Source organism: Nematolebias whitei, chromosome 18, assembly GCF_014905685.2.
Source record: "Nematolebias whitei isolate Nwh7 chromosome 18, NemWhi1, whole genome shotgun sequence".
In the NCBI taxonomy this organism is placed as follows: domain Eukaryota; kingdom Metazoa; phylum Chordata; class Actinopteri; order Cyprinodontiformes; family Rivulidae; genus Nematolebias; species Nematolebias whitei.
The window spans coordinates 29,859,165-29,879,284 of record NC_056515.1 but is presented as its reverse complement, the minus strand read 5'-3'; the positions used below and the strand labels follow the sequence as shown (position 1 = coordinate 29,879,284).

Genomic DNA, 20,120 nt, shown 5'->3' with positions numbered 1-20,120 from the left:
AAACAAATCTTAAGGTAAACAGGATTTTATCATGCCATAAAATGATGTGAAGAACAACAAACATGCTCACTAAAACATATCCAAAAGGACTTAGAGTGTCCATGCAACGCTCGCTCCACTGATCTGAAAAAAGAGCATCCTTCAGCCTCTTGTTTATCATGGAGTTGACCTCCTGGAGTCTGGTTGGTGACAGAAAGCAGAGAGATGTTACGAAGAAGTGAAAACCAAACTTCAATGAAAAGAACAGTGTCAGGAGGCTGGTGTGATCACAGATGACTGAGTGGGCATGCCCGGCTGTCTCTTTGGCACTGCTGAGACGAGCAGAAATACTTGCTTACCCGATGATGAACATGTCAGCGCTACCATCTGAAACATTTGGTCCAAACAGAGGCGTAATGTCATCTGGGGGGACGGCTGATCCCACGTTCCACGTGACAATATACACCCTAACAACGAAATACAAGCAAGGATTTCAGCTTTTTAGTAAAAGGGTAAAAAAATGACATAATCTAATCTGTAATCCTCAAAGGAAAAGCTTTCGTCAGGGTTTCTGTACTCAAAAAAGCACAATTCGGCACCTCAGTGTACCTCACTGATGACTAAGTCTTATGAAAGTATGAGTGTGTGAGTATGCGCATGGTTGAGCAGAACCAAAAGGGAATGAAGTCAAATCAAAAGAGCAGGAAACTTATTTTAATTTCCTTTGGGATCAAGAAAAAGCAGAAAATCTTGTGATCGGCGTTTTTAATTACAATCATAATTCCAAAACTATTGGGACGTTGTATAAAATGTAAATAAAAACAGCATGCACTGATTTGCCAATTTGATAAACCCATATTTTATTTACAAGGGCATATATATATCATATGTTTAAACTAGAAGTTTCTGTAAAGGATGCAGTAGCAGTTTAACATTGTCTTGCTGAAATATGCAAGGCTTTCCCTGAAACAGATATCTAGATGGGAGTATGTTCAAAAACCTGTTGACACTTCTCTTCATTGATGGTGCCCATGTCATAGGAATTAATGCATCCCCATACCATCAGAGAGGCAAGGTTTTGAATTGTGTGCTGTAAAAGGTTGACTGGTCCCTCTCCTCTTTAGTATGGAGAATGGGGCATCCATGGTTTCTAAAAATAATTTCAACTTTTGATTCAGAACAGCTTTCTACTTTGTCTCAGTCCATTTTAAATTAACTTTTTATTTTTTTTTTAATTGTTTTTAAATCAGTGCTGTCTGAGGGTCTGAAGATCTTGGGCATCAATTACTGACTTTGAGCCTTTCAGAGATTTATCCAAATTTTTTGATGATATTATGAACAATACATGATGTGATATTCAAAGTCTTCCTAATTTGCCATTAACTGAACATTTTCTGAAATTGTTCCACTATTCGTTGACTTATTTTTTGCCGACTGTTCATCAAATACTTTTTATATTCAGCCTTCTTACCGACCTGTTGCCAGTCAACCTATGCAGATTACACCTCCAGCTGTTTCGTACCACTTCTTTTACAGCCTTTTGATGCTCCTGCCCTCACTAAATTTATCTATATTGCTACCCTCAATAGAAAATTGTTTTTTTTTAAAGTACAATTTCTTAGTTTAAGACTTTAACATTTTTTTTTCATTTTGAATGAAATATGGACTACATGAAATTGATCCATGGTTCAATAAATTTGTAAACTTTCAACTGTTTGGTGATGTGTGAATTTGTCAAACAAGAAATAACAGATATACAGTACATTAAGTCAAATAAATTAAACTAACAGCTGTATTTTAGTACACAAAGTAAAAGTCATAGTTATTATAATGAATACTTTCTATTTGTTTCCACTTATTTTAAAAGAACAATTAGTTTAGGCTGTTCTAATTCATAGTGTCAGGAGATATGTATAGTTAAAAAATATTTATATTGAAATATTAGTTTTTTATTAGTAGTAGTAGTATTCAACTGTAAGTGACAACATTTTTACCCTGCCAAAACAACAAATAAAGACAAATAGTAGTGGTATTTAAAATGTATTAAAAGCATATATAGATACAATTTTTCTGAAGAAATAAGTGTTTGTCTTAGGGACCAACAAAAGCAGGTTTAGGCGACAAACCTGGCTTTATTTATTGTTCACATATAGGTGCTTCCTTAACCATAAACCTGAGCTTTTACAAGAAAGCTTTGTTTATTGTGGAACAGCTGAAGTGCTCCTGGGAAACATGCCAACAAACAAACTGTGCCTGGGACACTCTGTCAGGTCCATAAAGCTTTTAGAAGAATGTTCTGCTGTGATTCATGTGGCATGGATGAACATCAGTTTTCTTCTGGTTGCAGGATTGCACCTGGTGCAGTGTTCAGGAAGAATCAACCCTCAGAGGAAATGACTCATACTAAATAAATATAAAAAAGGATGGAGATATATTTGTCTCACCTGAAGTCACTGTTCTCTCCTCCTGGTCTTTCAGGCTGAACCTTGGCGCTCCCAGGTGATGAGGTCCGCTGTGGCTGAGGACTGAGGCCGGGTTTGGGACTAAGACTGGCGGTCAGGTTAGGACTAGACACAGGTATGCTGGGAGTTGGGTTTGGGTAAAGCTGTGGACTTTGGGAACTGCTGAGAGGGAACGAGGGCTCTGACGTGGAATGTGACAGTGTGTTGGCACTCTGAGGTCCTGGGATGCAAACAGGGATCAAATCTATTTCCTTCGAGTACTCCGGTGGGACTCTGGGCAGCTTCGAAGTGGCTTTAGTTCCAAGAGCAGTCGGTCTGGGTCGGCTGATGCTCGTCAAGGCTGCTGGAGTAAGCTTTGCCTGCTCTGCCTGCATGGAGGTCCGTGCACCCTGTTTCCTGAGCACATCAGACGAGCTGATGGGATGTGGATCCTGGACTCTAAGCCGTGAAGCTGGACTCGCTCTGACTAACACACAAGGCCCAGGCTGGACTTTCGGACCACAGGGGTCTGTGCTGGTCTCTTTCTGCGTCAGGCGATCCATCACCCTGCAACAGAATTGAACACACATCTCTCTTAAAACAAGAAAACATTATAACATCCATCATTTATTCCACATTAGACATCTGATAAAGGGCAATGTGTGTCCAGATGTGTTCCCTGGAGTCATATGAGGGTTTAACTTTAGGTTTATGTCCTGGATTACATAAATTACTCTAGGTTAATTAACACTTGACACTTTCACAAAGCATGAGAAAGAAGAGCGGTGCAACAGCACATCACACGATCTGTAGGTCACAAAAAAGAGGGTGGATAACATTAAAGGACAGTCAGCGGCCTACCTCCATTTTGCTTTCTGCATGCCCCACACAGAAACCACACACCTCTCATTAAATAATTTACATCACCTAAATGTTCTCCTCTAACTCAGCCGCCCACTGCTGCAGCCTGCAGGGCAGAGCGGTGAGGAGACAGAATCCACTTTCCAAACTTTCAGACCCTCACAAGTGGACCTTTGACATATTTCAGTTCATGAAGGCCTCCATGAGTGACAAGCAGCTGCATGTTCAAAAGGTAAAAAACATGGACCGGGGGAAAAAAGCAGACATCCTGCAGGACTGGCTTACTGAAAAACATGTCTTACCTTTTGTGCGTTTTTTATGTCCAAGGTGAACAGCAAGGGTGGTACCAGAAACTCACTAAGTGAGTGGCAATGCTCCACTGCACCCCACCACCACCAGTCTAAGCCACCAGACTGTGCCCTCCACACGCAGGATCGATTAATGGACCAGAGGCAGCCTGCAGCAGGACGGACCCATCGGTTCCGTGGACTGTGGACAGCGCTGGTCTCGTCACGGTGCAGCAGTCTCAGCCGTGGACCGGGCTGTCAGGACAGACGGTCACGCATCTCCCTCATGTTGTGGATTATGACCATTATCCCGCTGCCTTTGTGTGTGTGTGTGTGTGTGTGTGTGTGTGTTGGTCGGAGCAGCTGCGCACTCTCTGGACAGCATCATCTACCGGCTGCACCTCCAGCTCACAGACCGGTCTCCTCTCCACCCCCCCACCCCCACTCCACGTGTCGGAGGGGCGGGCAGAGCACGGAAGGAGAAATCAGAATTCAGCTGCCAGAATCAGCAGAGCATCTGTCGTTCCAGTGACGCATGAATCCAGCGGGAGTGCGTCACTGACAGGGAGCATTGATCACCTATCAATAACCTATAATTAACATTTCACTTGGGCCAAATGTATGGAAGACGGAATGTGACAAAATGGAATAAATAAATATATAATAATGAAATGTACATAATTAAACATTGAATCATTAAATACACAATTAAATTATTTATTATAATTGTTTATTTATGTCATGCTTTTTTAATGTATTTAATAATTAAATGATACATTTAATTGTTATGTATGCATTATGCATTTATTTATTTCGACATATTCCGTCTTCCATACAAAAACCCCAGATGAAAATGAAATAAATAAAACCAATAATGGTTATAAGACGTGAAATTAATGTTACATCATTTAAAAATATGTTGTATAATTTTAAGTGAGGTAGTTCATTTCATGTTTGCAGTTATTAAGGTCAAGGTTCTTTAATGTCATTCGCATCGCATGTGGTACATGGGGTGGAACGAAATTGTGTACACAGGGTCCCAGTTACATTTAACAAAAGTATATATTATAAAAGAAAAACATTAATAAGATCTAAGATATGAACTAAGAAATATGCTAAACTAAGAATGCACTAAACACTCAATAGTGTAAAACAATATGCTGAACAACAGCAGCACGAGCATGAGTTTATGTGAGCAGACGAGTACGAATGAATGCAGCAGCATGAAATCAGCTCACATATTAACAATCAAGTGGCATTACAGTGATCCCCCCCCCCCCCCTCCCTCCAGCGATAATCCTGATTAGGGATTCATGAGTCTAACAGCTTCAGGGTAGAAGCTGTAGGTCCGTAAGGTAGGCTAATCAGAGAAAATTAGTTTTCGGTGACAGTTCTGTGAAAATGCTGAAATTTGGTGACAAAGCTGAAGTGTTGAAGCCAAAAGCAGCAAGCATAAAACACTTTCTAAAAGAAGCAAAACATAAGCTAAAAGCTACAAGTATCAAAACAACTAAAGGTAGCAAAAACTGTCCAATGGCTAAAATGAACAAAACAGTAGCTAAAAGTAGCAGAATAATAGCTTAAAGTTGCACAAAGCAAGATAAAGTGTGACAAAGGCTAGCTAGAAAGAAAACGTATCAGCATGTTGGGTAAATGCTAAAAGTAGCAAAAGGCTAAAAGTTGAGTAGCAAAATGTTTGCAAAAAGTTATAGTAAAACACTGCCTTAAAGGTAAAAGTAGAAAGACTGACTATAAAAGCTGAACATTGTAAAATGTTAGAGAAGCTAAAAGTAGGAAAAAAGCTAAAGGTAAAAACAGCCAAATGCTAGGTAAAAACTAAAATTAGTAAAAGGCAATCTAAAAGTAGTAGTCTAGCTTAAAGTAGCAGTAGCTAAAGACTAAATGTAGCATAAGAAGAAACTGAAGGATGGTTCCCTTCCATTCTGTTCATTCATTAGCTCCTCCAAACACTCCTTCATTCATCCCATCATCGTTAGAACATTCATATCTTTCATAAGCCTAACCTGCTGCACATCCTTTCCAGCCTGATCTCCCCATCTCACCAGTCGATACAAGTCCTCTCCCCCCTTCATGTCCCGCCTCTTGCACAATAAGTGATTTAACTTTAAATAATACTTACAGATGTTTTAGTTTTCCACTTGATGAGGATTGTCTCCTTGGCAACAGCTGAGAGTTCTTTGTTAACATCGATGTTCTTTTGTTTATTACTGAGACATCCCTAAGTGATATATATGAGGGTAATTTGAGTACAGCAACAAAGCCATGATTTACCACCTCTAAATATATTTTATTAGGCTGCTCTTTATGAGACGGCTATAATCCTCTTATTACAGTATATCCTAGGAATGACTTGCTTGAAGATCTACTCCTATATACTGCCTTGAATGTTTTTCCATTCTGGACGAGTTTTCCATGAAAGACTCCAAATTGTTTGGACATGAGCTTATAACCCTCCCCAGATTGATGGGTAGCAACAGTTGTTTCTTTAGGGTCATGGTTTTTTTTTTTTTCTTCTTGGCAGAAAACAACTAAATGCTCGAGTAACAAAAGGCCAATATTTTTGCTCATTAATAACCATTTAATCAATGCAACTGATCAACAGTTCTTAGCTTAAACACTCATTTTAAACCCTTATAAACACACATTATTTTGCATACTGATATATAAAATCTTGCAATGGGATATTATGAGAAATGACCTTTTCTTGATGTCATACATTTAAAAAGTACACAAAAAAGTAAACCCTAAATGACCCTAAATGCACACAATAATCTTTATAACGAGTCAGAAGTCAAAGGAATTAGAAATGATCATTTTATTCACAAGCATTTCTTTTTATTTTAAAACTTGCCCTATTATTAGCTGCAGAATATCTTGATCTTTAAACGCAGTAACAAATCAAAGTATTAAGTATGATACTAAATACTGAAATGTTTCATCCTTGGTCAGTGCTTTGTGTTTCACGTTGATAGTTAAACTCTCAAAATGCTCAAAACAAGTTTTATTTATCGCCAAACGTTTAAGGCAAATCACACAGACTTCAATAATCTGTTTTAATAAAATCAGCATTTATTTTTTGGACCTTTAATTCTCAGGCTCCAAACGGCATCATCATGGTGATCAGATTTGCTGTGGGATTAGTACAGATTTGTAATATCAGTGGAATGAATGAGTCTTAAGCAACAGCTGTTCACTGACAGCAGTAAATCTCTGCCAACAGGCAAACTAACACAGACATTACCCATAAATCTTAGCAAATTTATGATCTAATGACTTGGATTGTAAATATTTAGTTGAAAGACAGAAGTGACATCTTTCATACCTCACCTCGTGGCAGCAAATTATCAATTTCATGATTTCACATGACTCCTGAGAGCTGCTGTCTGAGACTAAGGCCGCTTTTTAGTTTTGACGAGACCTTTCTCCACCAGGCAGCGGTAAAACTCCTGGATGTACGTGTACACGCACTTCCAGTCTGGCTCCTTCATCCGGACCAAGTCATCAGCATCCAGCAGAGGGGGGCAGCCTGCCAACCTCCTGGAGACAGGATGTCAATAAAGACAACTTGAGACAACTGATGGCTTGGAAAAAGTGTAAAAAAAACAAAACTCTTTGTTTGACTAAGAGTTGCTCACTCTGCCGTGCTGAAAGCCAGCTGGAAGTTGTCTCTGGGCTTGTTGGGATTGAGGATGGAATACTCAAAAGCGTCGGGGAAGAATCTGTGCACCAAGGCGCAGAAGGCGATGCCATCTTTCCAACTGGAGGAGAAGTTCTGAATGTCTACTCCCTGTTTGAAAAACAGAGCTTAAAGAGTTCAGGCATCGGGAACAGAGCTGTGTGTGCGATTTAAATAGATAACAAATCATTGACGAAGCAGGCTGGGAGATATTTTTTTACCTCATATGGTTCTGTTTTGGCCCTGCACCAGTCCAGAAGCATTTGTTTGACATTTTTAGCGTTGGGTGCTTCAGCAGAGGAACATTTCTGGGGAAAGGCTGCAGCAGGACCAGCTCTGTAGAGCAGAGGAGACAAAAACTCACAAAAATGAGCTTTAAAGCTTTAAAATACATTTTACACACCAAAAACAGTGTACTATCGCTGTAAAATACTGTATATTAAACATTCAGATCTCAAGGAGCTTATGTTTTATTTTTCATAGCTGACAAAATATAAGAATTTAAAGACTTAGCATTTTGTGAAAAAATTCACATTGCCAGCCGCCTTTTATGCAAGTTTAAACTAAGTCATGTTGAGCATATGAGGTTGTAGCGGTTTTAGTCAAACCTTTAAATAAGTATGTACAGTTTCATGCAAGATGTCAAGCTCAGAGTTTTGAATGACATCAAATTTTTGCTCAATGCCTCAGAATTATATCTATTTTTGGTTTTTAAGGTTAATTAAATGTTGAAGTTGGCTCCAAAACTTAATACATTTTAAAGAAACGTCCATTATTTCCTGAAATTTTCCCTAAAATATGTCCTGTAGTTCTTAAGATATTTTGCTAACAGACAGACCAAATTGACAAAACGGTTATGTCAAAATTTTAAAGACAGATCTTGCCTTATTAGTTAGCGCTCAGAGCCAAAGTTTGGGATCAGTCTCAGGTACTACCACATTAAATTTGAGCTCAGTTATAGTCATATTTCATGCCTCCTTTGGCAGCCATCTTGAATCAAGCTGACATATTCATCCAATAATTACTTTCCAAAGGCTTCAATGAAAGTTGTCCAGTGATGCATAAAATATTTAGCTAAGAATCCAGTGAAACAAACACACAGAACTGACTCAAACATCATTGCTCTGCCTTTTTGGGTGTTCTAAACATAAAACTGGACCCACCTGACGGCTGTTCTGTTGCCTGGAGAAGAGGATGATGGCTGGCCTGCTGGCTCTGAGAACATGAAGAGAGTTAAACGTGCACAGATAAAATAATCCGTCCTCAGAGAGTTGGACTTACTGTTAGCGACTGACTGATGGTTCATGGATCGTCCAACACCAACTGTTCCACCTTTACTCAGGCCCGGCTGTCTCAGGTCCAGCTGCCTCTGACCTCGCTCCTGCTCTCGTTTATCTGAGTTCAGACGAGGAGGATTCAGACTCAACTGAGCCATGATGGCGTGTTTACTGTCACTCCACTGCACAGCTATGGTTTTACCCCTCTTTTTCTTCAGCAGGTCCCTCAATGCAGCGCGAATCAGCCGCCTCTCTTCAAAATCAGCTGCATCGTCCAGCTAAAAAAAAACACACAGATTGGTGGAAATTAAGCTCAGAGTAAAATAACTATTAACGGTGGTAAACATAACATGTCTCTGTTCGCTTTGACTAGGCCACCTCACCATCTTGTTGAGAACTTCTTCATCCTCAATGGAAGTCAGTTTTTCGCTGGTCAGCGACTCTGATCCACCATCCATGTCTGGAGAGTGAATCTGCTGCGTGAAATCCCAAATATCCTCAAACATTAATACAATAAAAATGCTTTAAATATCATTCTTCTCGACACATAAGCAAAGAAAGTGACAAAAAGTTATTCTATTTGCAGTCCACTGAGGACTTGAACAGTCTTTTAAAGTGAGCAGCGTGATGTTTGTCCTGCTCAAGTCTTGTTTAATGCATTTGAGCAACTGGCTGGCCGTAGCACAGAAGACACAAAAACATGTACAAATATAGTAAAACAATGAAAAACAGTCCAGTTCTAAAGGATTCTGATAACAGAGTGAAACTATGCGATGAATCTCTGAGCAAATATCTTCCGCCAGATGTTACAAAACCATATTAACAAAGTGACAATGTGGGGAAAATGTAAGATTCGGACAGGAAGTTGATGGCTGCTGAAATCTGACGTGACTCACCTGTTGTCAGGGTTCAAACTGTCCGGTCTTGTTGAAGAGTTTTGGACTTGGCTACCTCGTCTCCTCCTTTCGGAGCTTTGTGTGACGCGAGCTCGGCTCTGAACTGCTCTCACAGGGATGCAAGTTTGGAGAGAGAGGGGAAAATGCTTCTACGGACCACCCAAAATGGGATAAAAAGGAAGAGACACGTCAAGTCACCTCCATCCATCTCTGTCTCCTCCACCAGGAGTGTCTGTCTGTGGATCCTGGATGATGTCAATGCCCCAGCTTCACTCTAACAGACCATCTTACGTTTAATAATCTATTTATTTGATCACATTAAAGCTACAGTGGGCAGTAGACTCATCAGCTGAAAGGAAAGTAAAGGGTTAACAGTGGCAAAAAGTGAGGAGCACTGCCTTATTCAGGCAAAAGGCTGAACAGGGTCTCTGTTTACAAAAGTAGAAGTAGGGATCTTTAAAGAGAAGGCCAGAGCACATACTTGGAGACAAATTCAAACCTGCACATGTGCAGGGAAACATAAACAAAATACATTCAACTTCAGCAGTATTTTTTGGGGTTAAAATAAACAGTAGAGATGGAGCTCAAAGTCTAAAAAAAAATAGATAAATGGCTTCACCTAGTGGTAAACACTCAGAACTGTCTTCAGATCATAAATGTGTAAGAAGATGTTTATTCCACACACTGACTGAACCATGTCCATTACAAACCACAAAAAAACACACAACTGTATTTTCCGGCATATAAGTCACAGTTTTTTGCATAGATTTGTCAATCCTGCAACTTATACGCCGAAGCAACTTATATAATTTTATTTCCCATATTCATAACACAATTTTTGACTGATGCTTTAAATTTCTAAGAACTGCAGCAGCGAGTCCTCCTGTGCTCACTCGCTTCACTCAGCTGGTGCAGGTGGAGGAACGCTGGAGAGCTAGCGGCTCCGATCGATGGATCAGTGGATGGATGGATCCATCATCCATTCCAAAAATTATTTTCACCGTCGTTAATAAATGTCTTCTATTAGCTGTCAAATAACTTGTTTTTCTTTTCCCGCTTTCTTTAAGATTAGTTTTATCTATTTCTTTAAGTGGAGTCGTCAAAACATAAAAACAAGTTTAACAGTGGAAACTCTTGTGCAAAGAAAAGCTCTAAATAATTGAAGTGCTTGGATGTGTTTATTTCTTGTTCCAGTCCAATAATTCACTCTTTTCTCATCTACAGGAAGTCCAAATAAGGCATGAGGCGAATGTTTCATACTTGAATGACATCGGTTTAAAACCAGCCATACATGACAAGAAAATAAATAAATATTAGAAAATAACTATTTACATCCAACAAGCATCGCAAACAAACAAAACCAGAATATACAAAAAAAAAAAAAAGAGTTTGACAGTGGCATCTTGTAATGTCAGTGCAACAAAACACAACAAATATTTGTTATAAGAACAAATGGGGGTTTTTGTACACAGTTTGTTAAAAAAAAAAAAAGTATGTCAAAAGCATTCTGCAACTTTTAAAAAAGGACATTGGCACAAAAAAAAAGACACCTCAACCTTCTTTGTGTCCTCCACAGAGGGAAAAAGGCCTAAAGTGACACTCCTTAGAGAACTTGACACTAATTATTAAGCTACACTGCGAGAAAAAGAGTGTCCTTTTGGAAGAAATGGAAGTTAATTGGACTAAATCCATAGAGGCGTCGTCTTTTCAGGTCGGCATTAAAAGCAAAAATCTAGGCCTTCAGTGGGAAACCACAGTAAAACGTTCAGCTTTGGGCTTTTATTAAAAATGTGCTTCAGTAGAAATGAACGCGTTGCACTGAAATGTTCACCTAGTCTGTCGTATTTTTAGTGTAAAATCAAAGTTTTAGTCCAATAACATCAGTTTTCCTGCTTTAAAAAAAAGGGAGAGACAAACGAAGCTGCCGTCGAACCCAGTCCCTCACCATGACGGGACATTCAGGAAACAGTATCATAAATATACCTTCTTAATACAAATTACGCCCATTCAAAGTCAGGGTAAAGTGCTCTCAAAGCCCCCGCCAAACCCAAAGGGATAGTTCAGATCTTGTGGAGTGGAGTTCTGTGGAAAGTTTAAGAACAAGCACCATTCTCAGGGGTGTAACAATAAATGTATTCATCCCAAAACCTTTCAGTAAGGGCATTTTCAGTTAGGCACACAAAGTGAAACCACAGCAAACGAGCAAGAAGAACCTAAAGTTCACCGTTTTGGAACGTTACAGTTTCTTAGTCGACAGAAAGTTTACCTGCAACTTCAAAACTAATATAAGTGCCAAACCAGTGCCTTTCTAAAACAATGAATCGTAAAAACTCTTTTATTTTAAATTATAAATCTTTACATCACCACCATTTTAGCATTACAAGGTTATCATGGTAGAAACATTAGGATATTCCTGCAGTCTGCATTGAAAGTGTTACAGGTGGCTCCTGCTGTTATTTGTGCTTGAGAATAATCACATCCAAGTAAATAGCTGTGCAATACAAAATTAATAGCACTGTAACTGTTTGAAGAATTGTGTTTGCATAAACTGCTATAATATTTTGAGATTTGACTTTACAATGGCAGCTGTCCACTTTGGTTTAAGCCCTGCTTAGACTAGACATTAGCTTGTCAGTCTGATCAGAATTAAACTTAAATTTATTCAAACTTGACTCAAAAAGTTATCTACGACAGGTAAGACGTTAATTGTTCATAACCCTTCCATGGAACTCACTTAAAGATCTGAACAATCGCTTTAACGTTACAGCAGACGCTACCCTGAACGCAGCTCAGAGCTTTCACAGTGGAGCAGTGCGAGTGAATACCTGACAGGTATCACAGTTCAGTGTGCTCATGCGTGCATATTCTGCTGTCGGGCAGAACGGAAACTCTATTAACGGTTTACATGAAACACGAAGGAGTCGTTTCTTTGTGCACACTAGATAGAAAAGATGCCTTTTTGTTGATCAGAGGAATAACCGATCAACACAGGGAGGAGGAAAATCATTTCTCGTTCCATCAGTACGGTAAGGTTGCACTACTCTTGATTGTTGACACACAGGCCAGAGAACAGAAATTAAAGTGTCCAGCACGTTTATTAGTTTAATCTATTCTTTATAATTCCACTTTAATCCAGTTTGTCTTCCCGTTTCTCGTCAAATGTCTGCTGACGATGTGTTTTTTCACACTTTGTTGCTTCAACCAAACCCTCTCCAGTGGCACTGTGAAACTCTAATTGTTCAAACTCCTTAGGTTTAGCCCTCCGTGCATCCAGGTAGCTGCTGATGAACTCTGAGTTCTGATAAATAAGCATGCCTGACAGCGTTAGCACCACGCCCGCACAGCTGAGGGCAGACAGCTCGCTGCCAAAAAGCAGCTGAGACAGCAGCAGGTTCCCCACCACGTTCAGGTTGCCAAGAATATGCAGAGTGACGGCCGAGGTGAGCGTGATGACGCAGCAGCTGGCCAAGTTGTACATGACCGAGCCCAGGCAGCTGAGCAGGATGAAGACCCACAGGTGACAGTCGTAATGAAGCGGGGACTCCATCAAGGCCCAGTTTTCTAAGGCCAGAGCAGCCACCATCAAGATGAGGAAACTGGGAATGGACATCAGGTAGAGCAGGAACACAGAGTTGATCTTCTCCTCCTGAAGTAAAATGCCTGAAGAAAACAGATACAAGATATATTTCATATTGTTTACCGTATTTTTCACCCTACAAGTTACAGTTTTTTGCATAATTTGCATGTCCTAAGACGCATTTATGGATTTTCCCCATATTTATAAACTATTTTTTTGGCTGAGATATGTCAGTTTTCATTCATTCTGAAATATTGAACACTACCATTTTCAGCCGCTAGATGGCAGTCTAGCAGTATGGCATGCCGTTGTATCATGTAATAGGTAAAAGTGGCTATAAAGCCACCGTCGTCTGCCTGGAGCAACTGTCAAATCAGCTTCATTTAACTGCGCCTCCCCGGTGAAATGCAGCTAATTTGACCACTGAAGTGAATTTATTACGTAAAAGTTCAACTGAGACACACCTTTATTATACTGTTAAGCAAACAAATAAATTGTATTAGGTGGTCATCTTGTTAAATTTCGAAGAAATGGGACAGCGAGTCGCCCTCTGCGTGTTCATGTCTCCGCATAGGCTTTTGAAAATGCAGCTGATTTAACCATCAAAGTGCGTTTATTAAGCAAAAGTTAGCCCGAGTCACATCTTTACTATAATTTCGAGCAAACAAATAATTGTTTTTAAGTGTTAATCTTGTTAAACTCTTGTTAAAGTTCTCCCATTCACGCTCCCGCAGCCGCCATTTGGCAGCCAATCGATTTTTGGCACAACACCGGCCCACATTTCCAGGTTGTCAGCGGTGACACATAATAGATGCGACTTGTACGGCGAAGCTACATATTTATGGATTTTTTCCACTTTAGGCATATTTGGACTGATGCGACTTATAGGGCGGTGCAACGGGTACGGCAGAAAATACGGGCGATTGCTTTTTTTTTCTCTTTCTTTTAAACACATCAGTAGTTATCACATTTTTGTGTATTGAAAGCAAATACCAAATTTCTGGATAAAAGGCTACATTTCTAACCATAAAAAGCAGCTGTATTTTCCATATTAAGTATTCTGTTACACATGTGTTATGTTAATGTATTTGTTGCTGGTCACTGTGTTTTTAGAGCCAAATAACAGAAAGATTCAGAGCAGCAGGTTCCTGGCATGTGCCTGGACAAAACTCTTTGTGACACCAGTGTTTTCCTGGGTGTCAATAAAGTAAAAATGCACTTCTGAAGTCATCTTTGGCAGGAACTACCTGCATTTTTTGGCAAATATTTACTTTTACATGTCCGTTTGCTGAAAGATTTAGCTTTGAACAAAAAAAAAAAAAAAACTTTCATAGCCAAAATGGGGCAGAAAAAAAAAAAAAGTGGAAACATCAACAATCGGGGGGGTGAAAATAGCTTCTGGAAACAAGAGACGTAAAGTTTTAGTCATGTTTGCTACAGCTTGTTTACACAGTCTGATGTAAATGTGACAGCTGGGCTTAAATGTTCTTCTTAGCAAACTCGTTTAACCTCGCGATGAAGAAAACTGGTATCCGTCACTGAGGCATTTAAAGTAATGACTCGTCAGTTTTAGTAGCTTTGTTTTGTCCCTTTGTGAGCCTGGAACCATGTATGTAACATTACATTCTTTGTCAGCAAAATGAATATTTGCTTCTGTGTTACATAAGAAATTCTATTTTTTTTTCTTCGTGGCAAATACCAAGTTATAGCGAGTAATGGCATAGCTGTGCACTATGCTACTGTGTACAAACACTCATTTATTGTGTAAAAAAAAAAATTTAGAGCTATTTATGCTGTGTCATAGTTAACGAGTACTCCGTTTCATTAGAAACATGACTCAGATGTTTTGAAGTCTGAACGTTTCTTGCCGTCAGGATTTGACAAACAGACTCATGAGCTCAGCCGCTCACTCAGACGTGTTTATGTTTTGTTCCCTAAGCAACAAGAAAAGTCTCCGCTGTACTTTTTCCTCCTTAATGAGAGGGTGAACGTCTAGACTGTGGAGTGAATCACAGACTTGTAAAACCTTCCAGGACCACAAGCTGTGTATTGTCTCTGGAGGAAAACTTTAAAACACTTTAAGCTTAAATTAATTAATTAATAGTTGTCTGTTTTGAGCTGACGAACTGGAGCAGCTGAATGACAACACTGGTACTCACTCTGCTGAATGGACTTGACACCCCTCAGCATGGTCGCCGCAAACACAAAGAAGCAGCCGGTCTGATCAAACTGGACCTCTCCCATGATGCTGAAGGACGCCCCCAGGCAGATGGGCATCATGGCCGTGTATTTGAGAATGTGGTGCTGCTTTCCCAGGATCAGAGTCGAGATGGCCAGGGTGAAGAGCGGGGTGGTGGTGTAGATCATTTGCGCAAATGACAGTTGGACATAGTTCAGACCCACGTTCCCAAAGGCGATACTAGCACAAAAAGTCAGACTCAGCAGGAACACCTTACATTTTGCACTGGGGGTCAAGTCCTGCTGCGATGCCGCTCTGTGGCGGATCACCCTCAGTTTGATCAGCCCATAGTCCACCACGATGGCTGTGAGCATGTGCAGTGCTGACAGCAGCAGAGGGTACCTGAAGTTGTACACTGCGAATATCCATTTGTTGAGGCTGGAGATGGTGGTGCCGGTCACCAGCCAGACAATGACAGCTGAGAGCAGATGGAGCATCTCTGCAGGTGGCCTCCTCCGGCTGCTGCCTCTCTGTTGACGCTCGCATTTTGAGAAGCCATCGGCACTGGTCATGATCGCAGCATTGTCCTCTCTGTAGGGCAAACACATGTTGAGTCCGTTCCTCTCATCTCCAAACTTTGCAAACTCTCAAACAGAAAGTTTAGATCCAAGAAATAAACACCCACTGCAAACAGCTGCTTGGTTAAGCGGGTTTTGTTGGCTGGTTCAGATGCATTCTGTGGCACCGCCTCTCAACACGTGTTTTTCTGTTTAGCATGCCAGCCTGGTTGTGCATGGAAAATGACATTTGCTTCTGCGGGATGAAAAGAAAGAGGCTGGTGGAGTACAGCACGTCCCTTCTCTCGTGGATTGGTTAGTCATCTCTACGCTTCTTTTATGCCCACCGGTACATGGACAGGTCAAAAGTGACTAGGAGCGGATAAACGTTTCTTAAATGGAAGGAAAATCCCGTTTTCAGACGTAAGAATGTTCCACATTAGACCAAACAGTGTGTTAGACCAAATATATATATAATGTTTTTTGTTTTAGATCAATAACATCTTGTTTTGGTCATTATCGTTGCGTGGATGTGAGCGGGGTTTCCGGTGCATGAGCCGGCGTTCAAATGGAGCGGACCCTGTGACGAAACAGCGTGATGCACCAAAAACAGCAGCGGCGACTGTAAGCTTGATTGAAATTGGACACCTTGACCTGCCTGTTATTGAACTATTTTTAAAAGGACAACTTCATTCATTAAAGTGGCTTTAAAAGTGATCATCTCAGACGGCGCTGTAACACACACAAACACACGTCTACCCTCCATTTAGCTTTAAATAGTAACTTCACCGGCTGGTGCGCCTGTAGCTAAGCTAGCTCTTCGGTTACGTTAGCTAACGATACCCGAGGCAGCCGAGCCGGTGACACCTGTTCTCCTTCGGCCGAACCTCCTGCGACATTTTACCAGAATGAGAAGCTCAGCGGTTTTACCTTGTTCCCGGTGCACTGTCAGCATCCTATAAATCTCCGTCAGTCGGTGCCCGCCATGACGCTGACGGGACGCAGCGTCAGTGCGCGGTTTATTTAAAGGGCAGTTCCACTTTTTTTTCCCCCACACATAAAATCTGCATTTCATTGTTGTCAGCAGAGAATGCAGGGTGGTTTTTAATCCCGACGGATTATTTCACTAGAGTATTACTTTGTGACAATTTAAAATACCAATAAAATCCAAATAGAGTTGATTTACAGCAAACTCAAGGGCTTCGGGACATATCTGGCCCCCCCCCCCCCCCAAAAAAAAATTATATATATATATATGCAGCCAAAATAAAAAAATTAAAAAATGTAGTCTGAGTTATTGTGCATCAAAGTAACAAGACAACTTCAACCAATATTACTATCTTTTATATGTTCTTATTTCAAGGTCAAATATTAGTCACTGTATACTTAGAATTTAGTTCTGTTTTTATTTGTTGATTTGATGAAATATGGTCAAATGTGTTGCTATAAAACAAACAAAAAAAGCTTTTTTTTTAAACATATTCTTTCAATAAAGATTAAAATTGGCCCGTCTTCATTTTGTCTCCATAAATGAGTATACAGTATATTTTTCTATATTAAAAAAAAAATCTCCACTAATTTTAAGTTGTCCTTTTTTTATATTGAACTCATACTTTTAGTAACTTTCCAAAAATCCTTAAAGAGAAGACGAACAAGCAACAGATGTGCTGTTTTCAGTTTTAGTAAATTGCTCAGTTTATTTATTAAATGTCTGATAGGTTTTGTTCCTGTTTTTTTAGTTAAAATAAAAATATGTATCTTAAAAATCAATATAATACAATAAGGTTAAAATAAAAGGTTTTGTCACCATTATCCACCAAATTGAACATTTATTCAATATTGATGTTTCATTTCTGTGCAACAAATACAATTGTTTTAATATGCCACACAGAGAAATTATTTAGTCACCAATTATTAAAAGAAAAGTCAATTAAAGTGCAAAATTATGTTAATAACTTTATATTTTAGAAGCAGATGTGGAATTATTTTTATGACACTGTAATATATCATTTAAAGATGTAATAAAATTGATATATCATGAAGTTTGTTGTGTTTTATATGTAACAGTTAAAATCAGGGTCTTAGACAAAGGAAGATAAAATAGTTTGCTATTTAATCTGAAAATAAAAACTGTTAAAGGTAAAAAGATGCAATATTATTATATGGTCATTAGGGTTGAACAGAATAGATGAGTTATTAGGAAGCCTTTAATTAAATGTTTATAAAAAATAATTAATGTTGGATTATCTATTGTTTGCTCTCATGTCAGCACCTAAATTCAGTCTCAGCTGACCCGTCACACTCTTTTAACATCTCCTTTACTTCTTGTCCAATGAGTTTCATGACTGAAACATGGATGTGACAGTGAACAATAGCACAATATCAACTTCATACTTTTATTTAATCTGAAATAAGTTACATTGCTTAGGTAATAGGGCACAGAAGGTGAATTCGCATCAGGTTTATGGATGATTCACAAACAATTAGCTTGGTGAAGAGACCTCTCCCTACAGAAGTGAATCAGCGCTCTAAAACCATGCATAGCTACTGTATCTGTTGCCATGGAAAACTTGAACATGCTCCACAAAACAAACACCAACCTTGTGCTTTATTCGAACAGCATATGAATATTCATGTAATGTCAAATATTACAATGGTTTGCTATTTAAAGGCATAAATAAGCCAGCAGTCATATATCATGCCCCGTTATAATACACACTAAAGGTATAAATAAACAGGTAAATATTAAGGTAATATTAATATTACAGATATAAAAAAAACAACACTAGACTGTTTAAAACACTTGTTTGCTGTGCCTTGCTTCACCGATTGTTCGTTTTGTATTATTGCTGACATACAGAGTGTTAATGAGGCAACAAAACTGAATGCATATCTTTTATAGATCATAGGGAGAACAAGTTTGTTGCTAAAGTGTGTAAGCCTAAAATTAGGGAAAAAATAAAAAAGGCATGATGGCTTTGAGACGACAATCATTTGTATAAAAAGTTCTTGTTTCTTTGTAAAACTCGCTTGGGCTGTACTACTTTAACACAAACTGTAATTAAGAGCGAGACAGCTGATAAGCACCAATAGAATTCAGTGCTGTGGAAAGTCCAGGAGCAGATTTACACATAAAAACAAGTCCTATGGTTAAGACTCAAATCATTTTAAAGGTTACTTCATATGTAAATGCTGTCAAATTTTCTATTTATTGAATTTGAAAATGTATTTTGTTTATTTTACACGCACAATCCTCCACAACACGGTTTTCTGGAAGGTTTGCTCACCTTCAAACTAACTGCTAATAGAGGTTCACATTGCCACTCACAGATATGTAATATTGGATCATTTCCCTCAATATATAAACGATCAAGTGTAATATTTTTGTCTTGTTTGTTTAACTGGGTTCTCTTTATCTACTTTTAGGACTTGTGTGAAAATCTGATGATGTTTTAGATCATATTTATGCAGAAATATGCAAAATTCTAAAACTTTCAAGCACCACTGTATGGATGCAATTATCGAGGACATGGAGGTAGTTGGGGTTGAGATGGAGGAGGATGACTCGCTGTGGCAACCCCTGAAGAGGGAAAAGCCAAAAGAAGAAGAAGAAGCACTTCCTCAAAGTTTGGGAAATGTCTAAAGTACATCATATTGTCAGTTTTAACAAGAGCAGAAATCGAATTTAAAACACAAGAAATAAACAATCACCATTTTTTAGCTCATTTTTGGTTAATTGTCCACTCAAAGACACGATAATCTACTTTTTTATGACTTGGTATGAGTCAGGAAGAAAGTTCTTCAGGATCCTCTTTGTGCGTGAATAAAAGAAAAGTGAAAAGTAAAGGAAGAACTGCTGAGAGAACTTTAAAACACAGAAGGCAGATTTGTCCCATTCTTCATTCAAAAACTGGTGATTCTGTGCAAGCGTCCATCTTTAAGGAGACTTTCAGTGACAGCAGACATCCAGAGCACTTCATGTTGCCAAGTTAACTCACACACTCTCAGTAAGGTGAGTTTTGGTGCAAAAAAAAGTTCATCATCATAGTTCTTCAATCCACATTTCAATCACGCAACCTAACAGAACTTGAAATGCTCAAGAGGTGGATAAAATTTGTTTGCACCCTTTTGTATAAGAAAGATAAAGCCACAGAGAACATGGTACCTACAGTGGAACATGGAGGAGGCTCGGTTATGTTGTGCTCTGCCGCATCCGGCACAGGTTGTCTTGAATCTCTGCAGGATACAATAAAATCTGAAGACTATCAAAGGCATTCTGGAGTGAAATGTGCTGCCAAGTCAGAAAGCTTGGTCTCAAACGCAGGTCATGGGTTTTCTATAGGATAATGACCCAAAATCCACTCAGCTA

The 20,120-nt window shown here is 39.2% G+C and overlaps 3 protein-coding genes across 4 annotated transcripts in view; all 3 read right to left on the bottom strand.

Annotated features, from left to right (window-relative positions):
- LOC119424544 (phosphatidylinositol 4,5-bisphosphate 5-phosphatase A) overlaps positions 1-2,983 on the bottom strand; it is an 8,826-nt gene extending 5,843 nt beyond the window's left edge. Inside the window, exons 1-3 of the mRNA XM_037692030.1 lie at positions 2,424-2,983; positions 339-446; positions 71-179 (exon numbers count right to left, since the gene is read on the bottom strand). Of these exons, the coding sequence (XP_037547958.1) occupies positions 71-179; positions 339-446; positions 2,424-2,983 (777 nt within the window). The remainder of the gene's footprint in view (positions 1-70; positions 180-338; positions 447-2,423) is intronic.
- Positions 2,984-6,897: 3,914 nt separating this feature from the next.
- smtna (smoothelin a) lies at positions 6,898-9,529 on the bottom strand. The gene is made up of 8 exons (XM_037692114.1): positions 9,439-9,529; positions 8,926-9,015; positions 8,745-8,820; positions 8,547-8,660; positions 8,429-8,480; positions 7,487-7,601; positions 7,225-7,376; positions 6,898-7,126 (listed from the first exon to the last, which is right to left on the bottom strand). The coding sequence occupies exons 2-8, from the start codon at positions 8,998-9,000 to the stop codon at positions 6,979-6,981; spliced, it is 732 nt and encodes a 243-aa protein (XP_037548042.1). The 5' UTR covers positions 9,001-9,015; positions 9,439-9,529; the 3' UTR covers positions 6,898-6,978.
- Positions 9,530-12,302: 2,773 nt separating this feature from the next.
- Positions 12,303-16,759, bottom strand: slc35e4 (solute carrier family 35 member E4). Of its 2 annotated transcripts, XM_037691900.1 has the most exons (3): positions 16,682-16,759; positions 15,175-15,785; positions 12,303-13,098 (listed from the first exon to the last, which is right to left on the bottom strand). In XM_037691900.1, exons 2-3 carry the CDS (start codon positions 15,764-15,766, stop codon positions 12,566-12,568), a joined length of 1,125 nt encoding a protein of 374 aa, XP_037547828.1. In that variant the 5' UTR covers positions 15,767-15,785; positions 16,682-16,759; the 3' UTR covers positions 12,303-12,565. The 2 variants fall into 2 exon arrangements, with proteins under 2 accessions (XP_037547828.1, XP_037547829.1); XM_037691901.1 differs by lacking the exon at positions 16,682-16,759 and having other exon boundaries at positions 15,175-15,829.
- Between the last annotated feature and the right edge of the window lie 3,361 nt (positions 16,760-20,120).